Raw genomic sequence first — 19,252 nt, forward strand, 5'->3', positions numbered from 1 at the left:
TGTCACGCCCCGAACACGGGCTCGGACGTAACACGCACCGGTGCTCGACCGTACGTGACCGAGCGAACCAATGGCCGGGCCGAATCAACATGTGATACCAAAATATAATCGACTTATAAAAAAATAAAACTAACACATCGATTAACTAAAAAGTCCGATCGAAATATCATAATGCGGAAATACTTAGACAATCGAAAATATCGAAAGTAGCCAACATGGCTAAACCAAAACAATCGAACAACCGAGTATAACTATCAACAAGACTAACATAACAAATATCCGACCGTTCGAACCGTGTCTATGAAGCCTCTAAGAATACCGAATGATAAAAGGGTCTATAAACTCGAAATAACTAGATAGTCGACAACGCCCCGAAGGAATTTGGGGCTCACCGATGTTGATACGTGCACTCCTAAATAACCGAGTATCAACTTGTATATCGTTCGCTCGCATCGCGAGATGCGCCGCCAAGCAATAAAAGGGACATCGCACATTTGAATTGTACGGTATATAAAGCAATCGAAGCAATAAAATACCGAAACCGATAACCGAAATCGATAAATTAATCAGAATCGTAATAGCAAGGAAGAGAGATATGAATACTCCTCGTTTCGTATCCGAATCACCCGTATTATTTGTGTTTGTATATGTGGGGCCCTCCCCAATAATAAATACACGCTATGGCCTCGCCTAGTAGTGCGTCGGTCAATGGCCTCGGCCATGTATACGTATACACAAGATCGTGCCGTGCCCTTGGGCAAAATCACATATGTATAATTATGGTTAATTAATAAGATCGAGACCATAACAACAATGAACAATGCCGAACCGAAATAGACATGCGGGATCGAATTGAAAACACCGATCCGTTTCGAGCATACCGAATTTCTAGACCGAGACTCATGTGGTAACAATACATAAGTCTATAAAGATTACGTCCGAGTTCATGATATTCAAATTGTCAACCATGAACGATTTCAGTAATCGCAAGCCTAGAAGATAACAGTTCTACAACATATCATGAAACTAGGGCTAAACCGTATTTCGAGTCAAATTACCGACAAGTATGAAGAATGAGGCGTAGGGAGAATCATGAACATTCCCTAACGTAGATAGTTAGACTCACATACCTTAATTCCGGCCTTTGAGCGTAATACAATGTTCGTCAACCCTTTCAACTTTGATCTATATCAATACAAGTCAAAGGGATTCTATATTAGCAATAATATTCATGCTTTGGTCATCTAAGCATTTTATCAAACACTTGGTGGGCATGAAGCTCCATAACCTTCATTAATGGTATTTTCTTCACCCAATCCCCATTCTATTACTTCTAGCTGATTCTACAATCTCAATTAGGTGTAATTAACATCATTCTCCATCACCCATATGATTATAACAATCTCAAGTCAACAATCCAAAACCCTACTATAGTTCGTGTAATTCTCTTTACTAAACCCATTTACTATTCTCCCAAGAACTCATCAATTCACTATTATGAATGATTAGAGTGTAGAAGCATTACCTTTTTGACGTTCAATCTCTTGAACTTGGGTTCTAGTGGTTTCCACCTCCAACAATAATGTTCCAATCACAACTCTATGGATTAGAAGGGTTTACTCAAGTTAGAAAGAGATTAGGGACTTGAATTCAATCTAGAATCATGATAAAACTTACCTTGGAGGGTTCTTGAGACTTGGGACTTGTTCCCTATGACTTTAGGGTGATTTTTCGTGACTAGGGATGTTAGGGAAATAAACCCCAAGCTTAAATATAACTTAAAACGCGAAATCCAACTTTTGACCCGAAATCGACCTGTTTCGCGATGGGTCCGCAATGCGGGTGAATCACGTAACATTCTGCAGGTAACTACTCAGAGTTGCGCTATCGGCCCGCGAAGCGGGGTCATCGTACGCGCTCTCACGCGCCCTCACGCGCCCCGAGAAGCAGTGTGTGTCGATTTTGCGCAGTGTTCGGTAAAATAGGCATAACTTCTTGTACATAGCTCTGTTCAAGGCCCATAATATACCGTTGGAAAGATATTTCAAAGAGCTACAACTTTCATGTTTTACGTTTCCTCAAATTCCCAACGGATTTTCACTAAATTTGACTGGAAGGCAGACGTATCAAAAACTTAGCCGATTCTATAGACTTTTAAACGCCTTACTATTAGCCATATTGAGACGATCATATCTCCTTGCTCCGATCTCTGATTGGCCTGGTCCTTATATCGTTAGAAAGCTATTTTTATGTACTACAACTTTCATTGAGGGTACTTTCTCAAATTCCCAACTAATCAAAGAGTTATCACTGCCCGAAGTAGGCCTATCAACCATTTTCGCAAAACGTTCAAACCTTCAATTTTTCCACTAAAACTCTAATGATATGAGTCTAACCTTAGTCCTTAGATACGGGGTGTAACAATTTCCATACAAGAAAATGACCTTATGTTGCTTTATCCGAAATCTTCTGTCGTTGACAAAGAAATGTTTCCCATTCTCGCTTCGAAATGCATCAAATTCACAAAAAAACAGAAAAAATCGGTCCGTTTGCGGTAACATCGAATCAAATCACGTGGTTTGCTTAGAGTCAACGGACTGATTTTTGATTTGTTTTGAAAACCCATACCAAAAAGAATCCCGCCCAAAAACGAGGCAAAACCTAGTTTTCGACACCTATAAAGAGGGCTTTAAGTCCTCAGCCGAAGGAGGGGGAATTTTTTTAGGGAGAGACGGATTGGGATTTTTCGGGTAGATAGCTCACTCAAAAAATTGATAAGATTTGATAAGCCACTTTAGCTTACTCTTAAATACTTCCGACCAAGAAATCTTTCTGGTTCGTTTCAATCCGAGGTTCGAATCATTCGTCGTAATCGAGTGTAGATCCGAGGCCTCGACGCCCAGTTCATTGCGCACAAACAAGTTAAATTTTGATACACTCATTGCTTTAGTCTTTAGTTAAAATTTTAGTTCATTTTTATTTTATTATGCAATTCCTTTGTCGTCGTGTTATTCGTTTGATGTTTGGGAGCTGTTAGGATAGATTACTAACTGCTAAGATGAATTCGAAAGACGTATACTGTAGTTCGGTTGCGTAGACTGAATTTCCAGGCCTTGGAACCCATTCAAAGCCGAATATACATAAGATATACCATGGATTATCAAGGTAAGAGGAGGGTATACATTCGGTATACATTCGATATACATATAGTAGTGCACATATCTTAGGTATATTGTGTATATGACTAAAACAGGTAGTAATACATAAGGCCTACTTTCTAAACGAGTAAAGTAAAATTTGCAAAATTGGGGGTACGAGAGCGATTTCGAACTCAGAATAGACAGTAGTCTACTTCCACGTACTTTGATCAAGTTTAGTTTGCTTGTTTGCTGCATGTTTTCCAAAGTTCCTTCTATATCGATCTTACTACAGAAACTTAGCTTCGTGTTGCTGTCTTCAGTTTAGTGGTTACTGTATTTGAAACTATGAGCTTTAGGTTGACTCAGTTATCGCAAACTCTCAACAAGTGTTTATTCTTTTGGCTGGGTCGATCCTCTGTTTTAGTACTTACTTAAGGAAAGATTGCTGCTCGTAGTTGCTCTACTATTACACTACGCTGTCTCTTATACTATTTTTCCTTCGTTTGCATGAACAATCAAAATCTGTGTATGGTATGCATGCTGCCTGATTTTCCTTTTCGCGTATTATTCTTCCTATGTGGTTCTATCCCTTGATTCAGCTCGTTTTCATACTTTCAATCGCCTTTGGTATGTGGTTGAGTCCTGTTTTAAGGGGTCTGTTGTTAATAGATGGCATTAAGTCTAAATGTTTTGGTTAAGTCTCGGCCTACTGAAAATAAGTCATCCTGGTTTTTCTGTGTTGCTTCTATTGCATTTTAAACTACCATAGTGCTATGTTTTGAGTCGATAGCTACTGCTGTACTGCCTATCTGTTGGGCTGTTACGTTGGTTGTTAGGAACCATGGTCATGCCCGTAGAATTCCCTATGCTGCTGTTTTAATGCCCATCATCGTGTCTGTTGGGAGTCATGACTTATGTTTGTTTATTTTTGTTAACAGTATTTTCCTTAGTCATGAGCTACCGTCTCTGTTATTTGGAAGTTCCGAATTCTGCTTGTTCTCTGCCTTCAGTGCTTCGTGAGGTTTAATCATTAATATTTTAGATATCTTGGCTGTGTTTGGTGAAGAGAATATCAGTATTTACATCTATACGAATATCTAAGGACTGTTGTTTTTAGAGGGGTTGAAAGCCTTCAAATATTAATCCTCTATACATCCTTATAAATGTGTATACACGAGATATATTTAAATATATACACAATCCGCTGTTTTGTTTTTTTTAGATTTACAGTACATATGTTTAGTTTTATTCATTGATCCTATACTAATACTTTTCCTTTCGTTTTATGCATGACCTTCACATACGAGTCCGAGGGATTCATCTTCCGCACTCGGTGTTGGGCCAAGGCCCAACGAAAACATTATTCTCCCTCTGTCCGATCAGTCCGCAGCAACAAAATTTAACAAAAAGGGAATTTTCTGGGCTAAGGCCCAAAAGCCAACATTGGTGCATATGTGATTTGCACAAATGGGTCAAGCCCATTAATTATATTTTTTCTCCCCTCTTATTTACTTTGTGTGTTTAACTTGTATTATGCAACTAACATTTTTATTTATTTTGATTTTCTTAGTTAGAATGAACCTTAGTAGAATTAGTGGGTTAGTGTTAGTATAAAGGATGGTTAGTCTAGAAGAGAAACAAATAATTAATTCCATAAATTTCATCTTTCTTCTCTTTATATTAAGTTATTTACAATATTCACAATATTTATCTATTTTAGAACAATGGATTTTCAAAGTAGTATGATTACGTATTTTGAACCAAAGAACCATGCTTTGTGATACTATCTTAAAGACTTTCAAGGCGTCACTAACATATAAATACTAACCCAAGCATACTTTATAAACATTATTTAAGATTTATTCAACTATGCATACTTTTAGTCTAATATAATCAAACAAAGTCAACAAAAAAGAAACTCATGTCCTTTGTATCATATTTATAATAAAACCAGATTTTAGTTGGCATTTGTCATAGTAATACAATTTTATCTAAGTTTCAAATTCGCTAAACTTATTGCCTACATGAAAACTATCACATCTCCAAATTCACCTTCAATAATACTTAAAGTTTCTTTTCATACAAATTATTATGTGGTGCAAGTCTTATTTTTATAACATTATTACATTTTACTTTGAAACTTTAGCAATATTTATAAGTTATTTTTCAAACATTTAAAATGTTATATCTACACTTAGCCTAATTAACTTTAAGTCCGGTCGGATTAACCATTATTAATGGAACTTAGACGATGCCTAATACCTTCCCTCTAGGTTAGTTGAACCCGTACCTAAGATCATTTGGTTTCGTAGACTTTAAAATAAAATCGACTTTAGGTAATTACTTCAATAACTTTAGGTGCCCTAATTCACCATAAATAATTAGGTGGCGACTCCTTAACTTTAAATAACTCCGGAATTACCCGGATGTTGTAAACTGTTTTGACTTAGGTTAAAATAGGGTATAACAAGCCGAACCCACTCAGGCCGTCCGTGGGCCGCCGAGCTACGGCAGTGTCTTCCCATGTGACTGTCGAGCCACAGGTAAGCTTTTTATTAAAATCAATTTTATTCAATATAAGGTGAATATTTAAAATTCATATTTGATTATTTAAACATTTTTGATTATTTAAAGTTCTTATATATATATATTGCAATTTTTCATATTTTAGGATTCGGCGCCAGTGGGTCCACAAGAGCGACCCATTCAGGAGCTTTCTCATGAGACTATCGAGCTACAGGTAAGCTTTTTACTTAAAATCAATTTTATTCAATATAAGGTGAATATTAACTTAATTTTTTTGACCTTTATTTGGGCCTCGATCAGCATCTCGTCCAGGAGACTACATCATATTCAGCGCCAGACCCATCTGTGAGCCTACAGACTCACCTCAAGAGCCTATTCAGGCGCCCGCCGATACACAAGTTTGATTATTCAACATAAATAAGAAATGGTACTAATTATTATATATTTTTCAGGTTCATCCTTCGGGGCCTGCGGTGGCAACTCCCGATGAGAAAGAGGTCGAGTTTCCAGACCAGCTCAGCCTGAAGTTCTGAGCGTGCCAGCGGGACTAAATCCCAAGAAGAAGCACGTTATAGTCAAAGGCGCAAGGGTGAGGGGAAGAGGAGATGAACATGACTTGGAGCGCCTTGTTATTAAGAGAAAAAAGGGCGATGGAGACGATGGCGAGGGCGGTGGGGATGGTCTGAGCCTTAGGCCTAAGGATAGTCTCCGACACGCTACATGTGGGACACTAATATACAATAATCTTGTACAGTTTAAGTAAATATTGTATATTTAATTATAAATATTATCTTAGCCTTTATTATTGTTTATAGAGTGTCACATCCAAAATTGATAATAAAAAAAAAAACGTGACACATTTGAAATAAAGTTAAGCATTAATTTAAAAATAACACGAAATCCTAAAACATAAATAACGTAAAGCTAAGGACTACAAGTCTTCAAACAAAAATGGACTTCGAGCACTTTTCAACCACTAAAACGACAATCCGAATTTTTGCGTATCCTTGATGTATTGAGCCTTACCTATTAATCGCACAAAAATAAGTAGGGTTCTATATAAAATATCAAGTCCGAGTCTCAAAGCATGATTAATATACGGCTAAAGTACATAAAAAAGTGTGAAAATGTAAGAAAAGTCTGTTTTGGCAATTAGGACTCCTATAGTGCAGTATTTTACTGCACTAAAGGAGAGATGGAATATCCTTTAGCGCAGTAAAATACTGCGCTAAAGCACTTAACCGTGCCGTTACGGTTAAGTCCTTTAATAATAAAGAATTTATAAAATGCACAGTACGCACTTTTCAGTACCAAACTTTTTTTTTTTTTTTTGGTATTTTAGTTCACTTGGGTTTTTATTGGGTTTCCAGACTCATAATACCATCAACCATGGCCACATGGGTCCAGCTAAATTTTGAAGGTGCCCTATTTCATTATCTTTAAGTTTTTAAGCAGCTACCACTCTTCTTCCCCTCACGTCATTTAATAATTCAATATTTCATCTCCGCTGCCATAGTCGAAGTCTATCAGAATCACTATAACGTCACCACAAACGCAAGAATTCTCTTTGTTTATGTCAAAACAATAATAATATAAATAAGGTAAAAATATGAGATACGTCTGTTGAAACTAGTATACTATATAACATATGTATAGAAGAAGATAATCCTCAAAGAGAGACTCAAAACTCAAAAGTCTATAGATATGAGAAAGTTGAAGTATGAGCCTTTATTTGAGACCAAGAAAGCAAAGGGCAGGATACTATATAGGCTATTTGCAAGTTCTATGTTTTGTGGGATTATCTTGATTTGGTTTTATAGACTATGTAATATACCAAAACCAGGTGAAAATGGTAGATATGGTTGGATAGGAATGCTTGGAGCTGAACTATGGTTCGGTTTTTACTGGCTCCTCACTCAATCTCTTCGTTGGAACAGAGTTCATCGTCACACATTTCGAGACAGGCTCTTACAAAGGTACGTGACAATCTCATCTAAAAGTTTTATCTGTTAGATTGAACAAAACACTCGTTTATGATGATGACATGAGTTGTGCTGCAATGAAGCAGTGAGTATTTATATAGCCGACCCAACTTGTTTGGGACTGAAACATAGTAGTTGTTATTTATTGAGCAGATCACTCGTTTATTCATTTAATTATATTTTCAGATAGCCCCTCATCTAAGGGCCTCATAGTTATCTGTGTCAAGTGCGTAAAAGATTTTTTGGTTTTTGATTAAGGTGGAGGTGGAATTTGAACCAGAACCACTGCCTGTTCTGATTCCATATTGAACTGTGTGATCATATCGTCTAAAAGTTTAAACGGTTAGAGAGAGTAGATTTTATTTACTTAATCATTTATCGTTGTCCCTGGAACAGGTATGAGGATGAGTTGCCAAGAGTAGATGTATTTGTGTGCACTGCTGATCCTGCAATAGAGCCACCAATTATGGTGATCAATACAGTTTTATCAGTCATGGCATACAATTATCCACCAGAAAAACTCAGTGTTTATCTCTCGGATGATGCTGGCTCTGAGCTTACATTTTACGCCTTGCTAGAAGCTTCTCGTTTCTCAAAGCATTGGCTTCCCTATTGCAAGAAATTCAACATTGAGCCGAGATCCCCTGCTGCCTATTTTACATCTTCGTCTGTATCAGATCAATCGAATGCAGATTTTTCCGAAATAAAGGTACTCCCTCCATTCCAATTTATATGGCGTTAACTTCTTTTTGGTCTGTTTCATAAAGAATGATGCGTTGTATTCTTTGGAAACTCTTCAGATTTGCACTTCATGTTTTATCCTTAGTGGCTCTTATAGTCATAGAAATGTCATGACATGTTTAAGACCTTAAATTCTGAAGATGCTTTTGGTATGTGCCAAAAGTCTATCTTTCTTTCTTAAACTCCGTGTCCAATCAAATACTTTTGTTTCAGGATTAGCCTGTTCTTTTGCTATCTTGGAGGATGGTAAGTGTTTAAAGAATTGTTTCGTTTTATTGAAAGTTATTGATCCAGATAATAAAGTTGTTAAACGTCTCAATTATTTAATATAACAAATGCAACAAAGTAGGTGAATGATTCTGCCAACCACCTTGAGGAATCTGTCTATACTTTATTGAGGATGGTATTGTTTAAAAAATTGTTTTGTTCTGTTGAAAGTTATTGATCCAAACGATTAAGTTGTTAAACTTCTCAATTATTTAATATAACAAATGCAATAAAGTAGGTGAATGATTCTGCTAACCACCTTGAGAACTCTGCATATACTTCACTTTTCTTTTTCCTTTTATCCATTACCTACGAATTGATTATGAGGCTGCATATGAAAAGTTCACAATTATATGCTATCTCTGCAAAGGGCTATGTTGTTTAGACTCTCCAAAAATGTTGCTGCACCCATGTCTGATCTTCCAAAATGCGCTACTTTTAGACGATCAGACACGCACCAACAACATTTTTGAAGAGTCCTAGCAACATAGGTAAAAGGTTTTAAGCTAGTTTGATTAAATTAAATAGCTGCCCATTATAAGCAAAACTATCATAGGAGTGACAATCTGTTCTTTTTATGCTTCTGATTTTGTATGTAATAAGCACCATCAATTTTATTTTTTTTAATCAAGTAAGCACCATCGATTTTATCTTTGAATTCTGTTCCTGTTACTCTATTATTTACCATAAAACTGTTGAATGTCGAGTAAATTTCAAGCATAGATTTTACGACCAGACAGTTAGTAGATGATATCGATCGATAAAATGTTGAGGTATATATACGGTTGATAGCCAACATCTTTTCTTAATGCTGCAGAGATTATACGAGGACATGGCAAACAGAATTGACGATGCATGCAAGGCTGAAAAAGTCTCAGATCAAGCAAAATTAGAATACACCGGATTTTCTAAATGGGATTCATATTCATCCAAGAAAAACCATGCTGCTATCTTGCAGGTATAAAAATGAAAAAGAATATCAAAAGTACTAGTGCAAGTTAGGCCATGTTCTCGTTTATCATGTTAAGGAGATTCAACAATTTATGTACACACATACGGATTTAATAAATGCAGCTTTACATCTATGATCTTATCTATGTCTGCTTTCATCTGCGAATTAGATACTAATCGACAGCAGAGACGAAGATACAAAGGACACTGACGGGGTAACACTGCCAACTTTAGTCTACATGGCTCGGGAGAAGCATCCTCAGCACTTCCATAATTTCAAAGCTGGGGCAATGAATGCATTGGTAAGTCTAGCAAGATGATTTTTTTTTTCTTTATGTAATCTTGGATAAAAACTGTGAATAATTTTTTAACTAAAACTTTCAGATGAGGGTGTCCTCGGAGATCAGCAATGGGCCAGTAATTCTGAATGTAGATTGTGATATGTATTCGAACGACTCAAACTCGATTCAAGAGGTTCTTTGCTTCTTTATGGATGAAGAAAGAAGTCATGATATTGCATTCGTGCAATTTTCACAATCTTTTGAAAATACCACTAAAAACGAAGTTTATGGTTCTCTAAGAGTAATTGATGAGGTCAGTACATCTCTAGTTTGTTTTACCTCCCTAATCACTCAATGTGTGTTGATCAATAAAATTTTCCTTCCATTACTTTTACATCATCGTAAGGTGGAATTCCATGGTGTGGATGGTAACGGTGGTCCATTGTATACTGGAACTGGCTGCTTTCATAGGAGAGATACCCTTTATGGTAGAGAGTTCAGCAAGGAAGCTAAGATTGATTTGAAGAGTGCATGTCCTGAAAAGACAGAAAAAGACGTGCACGAGTTGGAAGAAAGACTAGAAAGAATAGCGAGTTCCACGTACGAGCAAAACACTCAATGGGGAAATGAGGTATGTTCAATCTGATGTTGAAGACAAAGCTTAAAATCTTAGATGAGATGGTCACATACTTTTAATAACTGACTCGTTGTGAACTTCATTAACATGGCAGATTGGTTTGAAGTACGGGTGCCCAGTCGAAGATGTATTGACCGGGTTGACAATTCAGTGTAAAGGTTGGAAATCCGTTTATTATCGTCCGAAAAGGAAGGCATTTCTAGGGCTTACTGCAACAACTTTGGATCAGATACTAGTGCAGCATAAGAGATGGTCCGAGGGCGACTTAAATATTCTGCTTTCGAAGTATAGCCCTGTTTGCTATGGACTTGGAAAGCTCCATTTTTGCCATATGCTTGGGTATCTCACTTACTGCCTATGGTCTCCGAATTTCTTGGCGACTCTGTTCTATTCTATCGTCCCTTCGCTTTATCTACTCAAAGGAATTTCCTTGTTTCCACAGGTATTTTCGCCCCTTAATTATCGACATTTTCTTAACAACATCATACTTAAGCTTTAATTCTATAGGTTTAGCTAAGATAAATTCGGAAATTAGAAACTTATTCCTTTTCTGTTTGGTGCGAAGTCAACTTACTTTAGAGCTAAAATAGAATCATCAACAATATCTGTCTAATTTACTCCACAAGTTGATTGCTGAGGAAAAATATTATAGCCTCTTTTGAGTCAATAAGAATACGAGAATTCCACTTTAAAGAACCTTACCTTAAAGGCTTAAATATGTCGAAATTGAAGTTATCCCATCAGTGGTAATGATGCTGTCAATGAAATATGCATACACTTGTGAATTTCGTTCTATTAAATCTATTGTCTGTTATGGTTTGACACATACAAACAAAGAACGATCAAACTTTACACCAGAAAATGCAATTTTAGTAATAATTGTCAGAAAGGGGTTAACCTATGTTGTTCTGACTCTCCAAAAATGTTGTCTCACCCGTGCTTGATCCTCCAAAGATACATTACTTTTGGAGGATCTGACACGCACCCGGCCCCCTTTTTTTTTTTTAAGAGTCCGAGCAAACATAAAACTAGCACTAAAAGCGCATGGTGGAGCAAAAATCACTGGCATTCAAATGAATTTTACACGGTCTTCTTTTGTTCTCATCTTTCAGGTCTCAAGCAAATGGTTCTTGCCATTTGTTTACGTGATAATCGCAGAACTAATATACAGTTTCGCCGAATTCCTCTATAGCGGCGGAACGATTCTGGGATGGTGGAATGAACAAAGAATTTGGCTTTACAAGAGAACAAGCTCCTACATATTTGCCTTTCTTGATACAATGTTGAAGTTATTTGGTTCTTCCAATACAACATTCATAGTCACTCCAAAAGTCACTGATGATGATGTGTTGTTGAGATACAAACAAGAGAAAATGGAATTTGGAACTGCTTCACCTATGCTTACAATTTTGTCAACACTGGCAATGCTCAATCTTTTTTGCCTTGTGGGGTTAGTGAAAGAACTGATATTAACAAGAGAATTGGGATTGAAATATGCATTTGAAACTATGGTTTTGCAAATTTTGCTTTGTGGGGTTCTGGTTTTTGTTAACTTGCCTGTGTATAATGCTCTCTTCTTTAGGCAAGATAAGGGGAAAATACCTAGTTCCACTACAGTTCAGTCCGTCGTTTTTGCACTTTCTGTTTGCACATGTATTTCATATTTGTATTAGTAATACTGTAAATGTAAATGTTCCTCTCTACCCTATAAAGGTAGGGGTAAGGTCTTAGTATATCCTACCCTCCCGCATCTCACTTGTGGGACTACACTGGGTATGTTGTTGTTGTTGTTGTAAATGTTGGATCTTTTTAGGAACAATGTGTAATCATCGAATCATGAGAGAAAATATATGCTACTGCGTCAAATCCTTACCGAGTTTAAGTTTTATTTATTGATGGTGTATTATCATGAATTGGTAAGTTTTGTGTTGGTTACCAACCTACTACCCCTTCTCTTTTATCCGGGCTTGGGACCGGCAATGTGAGCAAGCTCACACAGGCCAAGTTTGCTGATGGTGTGTGAAGTTTAGGCAACTACAAGATCTCTATGATAAGGATTATTTGGTAACATTGTAAAAACGATCATTACCTGCTATCACTACAAGTTAAACTAAGCTGCTACTGTTTAGGCTGCTAACGTTTAGGGTAACTATCACTTTTTTTCACAAAAGTCACTTAATTATCGTTTCTAACACAAAAGTCACTTAACTATCGTTTCTAACACAAAAGTCACTTAACTTTGAGTATACTAACACAAAAGTCACTAAACCACTTTCCGGTGTCACTAAACCACTTTATGGTGAATAACTCATTTTTTACTCTCTTTTTTTAAAAAAAATAAATAAAAATCCAATAAATTAAAAATTACTTAAAAAGGTTCAACCCGACCTGACCCAATTAATTATTACTCCCTCAGTCCCAATTTATATGACACGGTTCGGATTTTGAGTCAAAACACTTTAATTTTGACCGTGAACTTGGGCATGTGATCTTTAAGTGTTTGAAATAAAAGGTGCATATTTGGAACTACGTAAAAAATTACTATAAGTCACGATAATTGACAATTCAAAATACTTAAAAGATATATGACAAAATTACAGTCAAAGAAACACTTGTTTGAATCTCGAAATCCGAAAGGTGCTACATAAAATGGGATGGAGGGAGTAAATTTTTTGGGACGGGTTGAACCTTTTTAAGTAATTTTTAATTTATTAGACTTTTTTTTAAAAAAAAAATAGAGTAAAAGATGAGTTATTTACCGTAAAGTGGTTTAGTGATTTGGACATGGATAGTTAAGTGAAATCCGTGATAAATGCTTATAACTTAGAACTGTTTGGATACTTTTTGCGGCTTATAAGCTAAAAAAATAAGTTGATAGTTAAGTGATCCGTGATAAATGCCCAATTATTTTTTTGATCTTAACACAAAATGACTTATAAATGCTTATAAGTCAATCCAAGCAGACTCTTAGCTTATAAAGCTTGAGAAAAGAATGGAAAATTCTCCTAAAATACACACACAAAAAGAATTTAGTCCAAATTGATTAGATACAATACAAGTTTTGCTATTGAAAAAAAAAGGGATTATTTTGATTTGTCGCCTCTAACTGGTTTTAAATTTAATAGCTTCATAATCCATATTGAAGTGTATCATGTAATCTTAGATTAAATCTACTAAAATTTGCAATATACAAGCTTACCTTGTGTAAGTACTTGTGTTTTCACAAACCTAAGTCGATTTACATGATTAATTTTGAGTTATTCGTTACTAGTAAATTTGTGTTGAAAAATCTTTAGATAGAAAGGATAAAATACATCTTTTACTTCAAACACTATAGTTTGCATTGTTACATCTTAATTATTAGTTCCTCTTTATTTTTCACAAGACATCGATTTTCGTCTGCTAAAAAGATGTAATATCGTATAACTCAAAATTGTCTGTTGGTTATTGAACATGAAACTTAAAATTTGTAACTCCGTGTGACCGTAAATAATAATTATAACAGCTTAACTTCATCTAATCACTAATTTTTATAAATAAAAGTAACAACACCTTTGTACTCGGTTGACCTTGTAGTAAACATATTTATTCTTCGTGATTCGACCACGTTCTCAAGTCAACTGTTTGACTTCCCGATTACCCAATTCCACCTAATTATGGAGCTTTCGAAAGGGAAAAAAACTAAGGCTTAATATATTGATAGCTCCTCAAAGTTACCAACAAATTTCATTTAGACACTCAAATTACAATTTGTTTTGATTGAACATATGAACACAAAATAACGAGTGTCTGTTAGATACATTCAGTTCAATTTTTTTTTTTTTGCGCGTGATCTCGAATGCCCATTATTGTATGTAGATAAGTTAAGCACTTAAAATGTGTCATCTCCTTCAATTATACACATCATCCTCAATTGAAATATGCCCGAAGCTTTATAGCTTATTGAGACTAATTCGCATAATTAAAGAATGTGACATATTTTAAGTAGTTAACTTATCGCATTTGATAACACACACTAAAAAAATTATAATTTGAATTTAAGTGTTTAATAGGAACACTTTATCATGTTTCATATGTTTAATTGAAACAAGTCGTAATTTCAGTGTCTAAACAAAATTTGCCAACAAATTTGGAGGTTTTCGATGTATTAAGCTTAAAAATTAAAAAAAAAAAAAACTAATAATGGGTTTTCGGGTACGGTTAACCCGAATACAAGTACAAGTTTAGTTCATCAAACTTTTAAGACAAAACAAAGTCGTATATACTTTAACTTAGTCAAACACAAGTATCGTACCAATTTCAACTCTTCAACAACTTTGCTGTCCAAATCCCAAAATTTTCTCAAGAAAAGGTAAACCCTAGTTTCAAAATCCCTTTTTGATGCTTTTTTAATTTTATTTAAATTTTTTTTTTTTTTTTTTGATTGCAGATGAGAATTGGGTCATTGAAAGGTTGGATCTTGGTGACAATATTGGTGGCAGCATGGAGTTGTGGAGAGGTTTATGGGATTAGATTTGTGATAGATAGAGAAGAATGTTTTTCACATAAAGTTGAAATGGGAGAAACAGTTCATTTTTCATTTGTTGTTATCAAATCAGAAGGTTCTTGGCATTACAATGAAGAGGGTGTTGACCTTGTGGTAACTAAAACTTACTTCAATTTTTCTCTTTCTTTTTGTTTGCGTTTTATGTTATCGCGTAGTTCTTATTTTTCAATGTGTATTATTATATGTTGCTGCACTTGTCTTGTACCTTGCTATGTTGCTGTTTTGTTTTTTCGTACAATCCTGCGTTGGATACATTTCTTTTGAGCCATGCTATGTTGCTGTTTTGTTTTTCGTACAATCCTGCATTGGATACATTTCTTTTGAGCCGATGGTCTATCGGAAACAATCTCTCTGCCCCACAAAGGTAGGGGTAAGGCCTGTGTACATCCTACCCTCCCCAAACCCCACTTGTGGGATTACACTTGGTATGTCGTTGTTCTTGTTTAATTGTTTTTTCTCTGTTTATTAGCTTATGCTGTCATTAAAATTGTAAGAATTTTCGTTGACTTATTGAGATGAAAGCCGATATAGTAGTTATCGGAGTGATCAGAGGGTTCTTGGCATTACAGTGAAGAGGGTGTTGAACTTGTGGTAACCAAAATTACTTTCAATTTTTCTCTTTCTTTCTGTTTGTGTTTTATGTTAATTTTGTTTCTCTGTTTTTTAGCTTGTATATAGGTATGTAATTTGCAGGTTTTGGTTTTTGTGATTTCTGCTGATTGAAACTTGTAAAAATTTCATCTTTGATGTTATTGAGGTGAAAGGTGATAGAGTAGTTTTCCTATCAATTTTATATCTTGTTGCTGTGATTCTGAACTGTTAATAATGCAAGTGGGGTTTGGAAAAATTCAGGGTTTTTTTTGGTGATTTCTGTTGATTGAAAATTGTAAAAATTTCATCTGATTTATTGAGATGAAAGGCGATATTGTAGTTTTCGGATTGACTGTATATCTTGTTGCTGTGGTTCTGAACTGTTAATAATACAAGTCGGGTTTGGAGTAATTCAAGCTTTGTCGTTTTGTTTATTGTGATTTCTGCTGATTGAAAATTGTGAAAATTTCGTCTTTATTGAGATGAGAGGCGATATAGTAGTTGTAAAGTTAATTGTATATCTTGTTGCTGTGATTTCTGAACTGTTAATAATGCAAGTGGGGTTTCGGAATTCAAGCTTTGTTGTTTTGTTTTACGAGTTTGTGTTGACTTTGATTTTAAGCAAGCTCGAATTTTCCAAGCTTTTTTATTTTGTTTTTCAAATTTGTGTGGACTTTGATTGTAAGCTTCATTAGAAGCTTGAATTGTCCGAGCTTTGTTGTTTTGTTTTTCAAATTTGTGTTGACTTTGATTTTGAGCTTCATTAGAAGGTCGAATTGTTGACAACAAACTAACAGTATCTTTTCCTTACTTTTACTTGTCTCTCTTCTTGTGTCTTTTGTAACTTCAATCCTGGACACCCTAAATTGCAATTTGGTTTGGTGGGTGGTAGGAGGAAAGTTTATCACTTTTTTTCTCCTTTTACCTTGTGGGATGGGGGAATTGAGTCCCAACTATGAGAATTAGAATTACATGGGTTCATGTTCAAGAAAGTTTGAATCTTGGGGCTGTAGATTGATGAGCTTTTTTAAATCCACATAAGGATTACTTCAGTTGGCTTTTCTTGTCAATTCATTTTAGTTTTTGCCTTTTTTCATAACCGAGAAGTCTCTGAGGGCCTATGGCCCACGGTTCAAAGCTCTAACCTTCTTCAAAACTTTAATTAAATATCAAGGTTTTGTCTACACCAGGACCCGTGATGTGCGCCTAACTAAACATCGCGTGCTGCACTCATTCTACTAGACCAAAACCTTTGGCATTAGTATTTCACTTTGTCACAATTGGTTCTTTATGCTATCTAGAAGAAAAGCTTACATAGCCATATTTTACACTCGACTAGAGAAAAGTGTCTTTTTATCCATTCTCTGGTGGATTATTCAATTGATGTTTCTATGTTGGTGGAAATTAGGTGAAGGGACCTTCTGGGGAACAAATTCATGATTTTCGTGACAAAATAAGTGAGAAGACTGAGTTTGTGGCCCATCACGAAGGAGTTTATCGTTTCTGTTTCACCAACAAGTCGCCCTATCATGAAACCATAGACTTTGATCTTCACGCTGCCCACTTTGCGTACCATGACGAGCATGCAAAAGACGGTTAGCGTGTCACTTTTCCTCATCTTACTTTTTGGCGCTTTTTACAAGAGATCTTACTTTTCATTATAATGCTGCAGAGCATTTCAAACCGTTGTTTGAGAACATTGGACAACTAGAGGAAGCTTTATACAACATTCAGTTTGAGCAGCATTGGCTCGAGGCCCAGACAGACCGGCAAGCAATAGGTATTAGTAAAGCTTTTGCATATTTCTTATATGAATCTCCCACATTTCAGCAAATCAAACTTTTACCAATCACTTACTCCCTCCATCCCATATTACTTGGCCACTTTCCCTTTTGCACGCCCCTTAAGAAATCATAAATAAAAAATGTATCTTACTACCTTACCGCTATCTCTCTCCAATAAATACATTCTAATCAATATTGACTATTTTCAAGAACATTTAATACTAAGGGTAAGATGGGAAAGATTTAATTAATTTTATCTTGGTTTTGTAAATGAACAAGTAATTTGGGACATATATTTTTAGTAATGTGGCCAAGTTATATGGGACGGAGGGAGTACCATTTTTATAGTAGAAACAGCCCTCTTTTCCCTTTAGCGTACGCTTCAATTAGATAAGTCTCCTCACTTTGTTAGTCTTAGATCCAGTGAAATGTTTTTTATCGTTTCAGTTTCGGTTATTTTATATAGATTTCAGTTTCTTTGTTCAATTTTACAAGCCTGAGGATGCATACTTCTCCTTCATCTTGAATATGTGAATGATTATGACCTTTAGCGTATGACCATTTAAGCTCAAAATCTTGTTTTTTAAAAGATTCATTGGGAAAAAAGCTTAAAATCTTGGTAATGCTAAAAAAGTGCGAGGTTGTTCTTTATTTGCTTATGTTGTAACGTTTGAACCTCTTAGCTTTAGGCACTTCATATGTTGTGTTCTTTGGATAAGGATACCTATATATCCACGACTTAGTGGTTCCGATATTCACATGCAGTGTCCCTTTTCTGTTCACTAACAAGGTGAGAATATCATTTATTTCCATATTATCTGTTTCTCGTGTCATCTTAATCTTTTATACTAATCACAAAAGCCGTGTACACAAATCCGCTAGAATCATGTAATAGTTTGCATACTCCAAACCTCGTCTTTCTAATATGGTGATATCATTTCTATTTTATGCAGTGAATGAAATAATGAGCAAAAGAGCAATGTACAAAGCTTTGTTCGAGTGTTCTGCCCTCATCTGCGTTAGCGTTCTGCAAGTCTACCTTCTAAAGCATCTTTTCGAACGAAAGCTGGGGCAGTCCAGAGTTTAGGTTGACTGAGCAGAGGATATTTATACTGCAGAATCCTTGAACTTTAAATGTATTGGCTTTTTGTATTCCTTGCAGAAGGCAGGTACTGTAAAAATAGAATGAATGATTTTCGCCAGAGATTAAGTTATTACAGTTACTTTAGTTGGATGTTCAAGGCTCTATAATTTAAATGAAAGAATAAAGATGGTAGACGATAAAAAAGTTTTATTCTAACTTTATCCCAATCTATGGTTGAAGATTTCTCCAAGTTCTTTAAAATTTTCTTTGTTTGTCACATTTCTTCCCTTTAACAAGCTTGATCCTGAATTTACATTTGCATTCAGTCTCATTATATTTCAGTTGCTTCAATGATGTCATGCTCGTCTTGGACTTGGCCGTGCCTCTTTGGGCACATGTGACGGCGACCTCAATGTGGAATGCCTTTGTCCAAAAACATAGTATTTTAGTTTGCTTTGTGTATTTTGTGCTTTCCTATGTAAGTTGTAGTTTTCTGAAAGTTAAGAGAGTTTCTCAAATAATATCCTAGAAGTGTTATTGCCTTGGTGAATACAACATAACAATTATATGCCACTTAACAAAAATAGACTCTAGAAAAATTTGTATTAGCTTTGGAAAGTTTGAACAAATAAGTGAATGTAATCAAGTGCTTGTAAACACTTACAAGAGACCAGAAAACTAAGTGATTTAAAACTGTAGAATCTGGAATGAAGGAAGATTAT

The 19,252-nt window shown here is 35.5% G+C and overlaps 1 protein-coding gene across 2 annotated transcripts; it reads left to right on the top strand.

The window, feature by feature from the left end:
• Positions 1-7,194: 7,194 nt before the first annotated feature.
• LOC132037566 (transmembrane emp24 domain-containing protein p24beta2-like) lies at positions 7,195-18,751 on the top strand. 2 transcript variants are annotated; one of them, XM_059428096.1, is made up of 12 exons: positions 7,195-7,642; positions 8,045-8,357; positions 9,474-9,614; positions 9,778-9,909; positions 9,992-10,201; positions 10,295-10,519; positions 10,620-10,967; positions 11,638-12,141; positions 14,955-15,164; positions 17,071-17,257; positions 17,335-17,442; positions 18,400-18,751. In XM_059428096.1, the coding sequence occupies exons 1-12, from the start codon at positions 7,371-7,373 to the stop codon at positions 18,531-18,533; spliced, it is 2,784 nt and encodes a 927-aa protein (XP_059284079.1). In that variant the 5' UTR covers positions 7,195-7,370; the 3' UTR covers positions 18,534-18,751. The 2 variants fall into 2 exon arrangements, with proteins under 2 accessions (XP_059284079.1, XP_059284078.1); XM_059428095.1 differs by lacking the exons at positions 7,195-7,642; positions 8,045-8,357; positions 9,474-9,614; ... (3 more) ...; positions 10,620-10,967; positions 11,638-12,141 and adding an exon at positions 14,712-14,876 and having other exon boundaries at positions 18,400-18,680.
• The last annotated feature ends 501 nt before the right edge of the window (positions 18,752-19,252 follow it).

Source organism: Lycium ferocissimum, chromosome 11 (genome assembly GCF_029784015.1).
Source record: "Lycium ferocissimum isolate CSIRO_LF1 chromosome 11, AGI_CSIRO_Lferr_CH_V1, whole genome shotgun sequence".
Taxonomy (NCBI): domain Eukaryota; kingdom Viridiplantae; phylum Streptophyta; class Magnoliopsida; order Solanales; family Solanaceae; genus Lycium; species Lycium ferocissimum.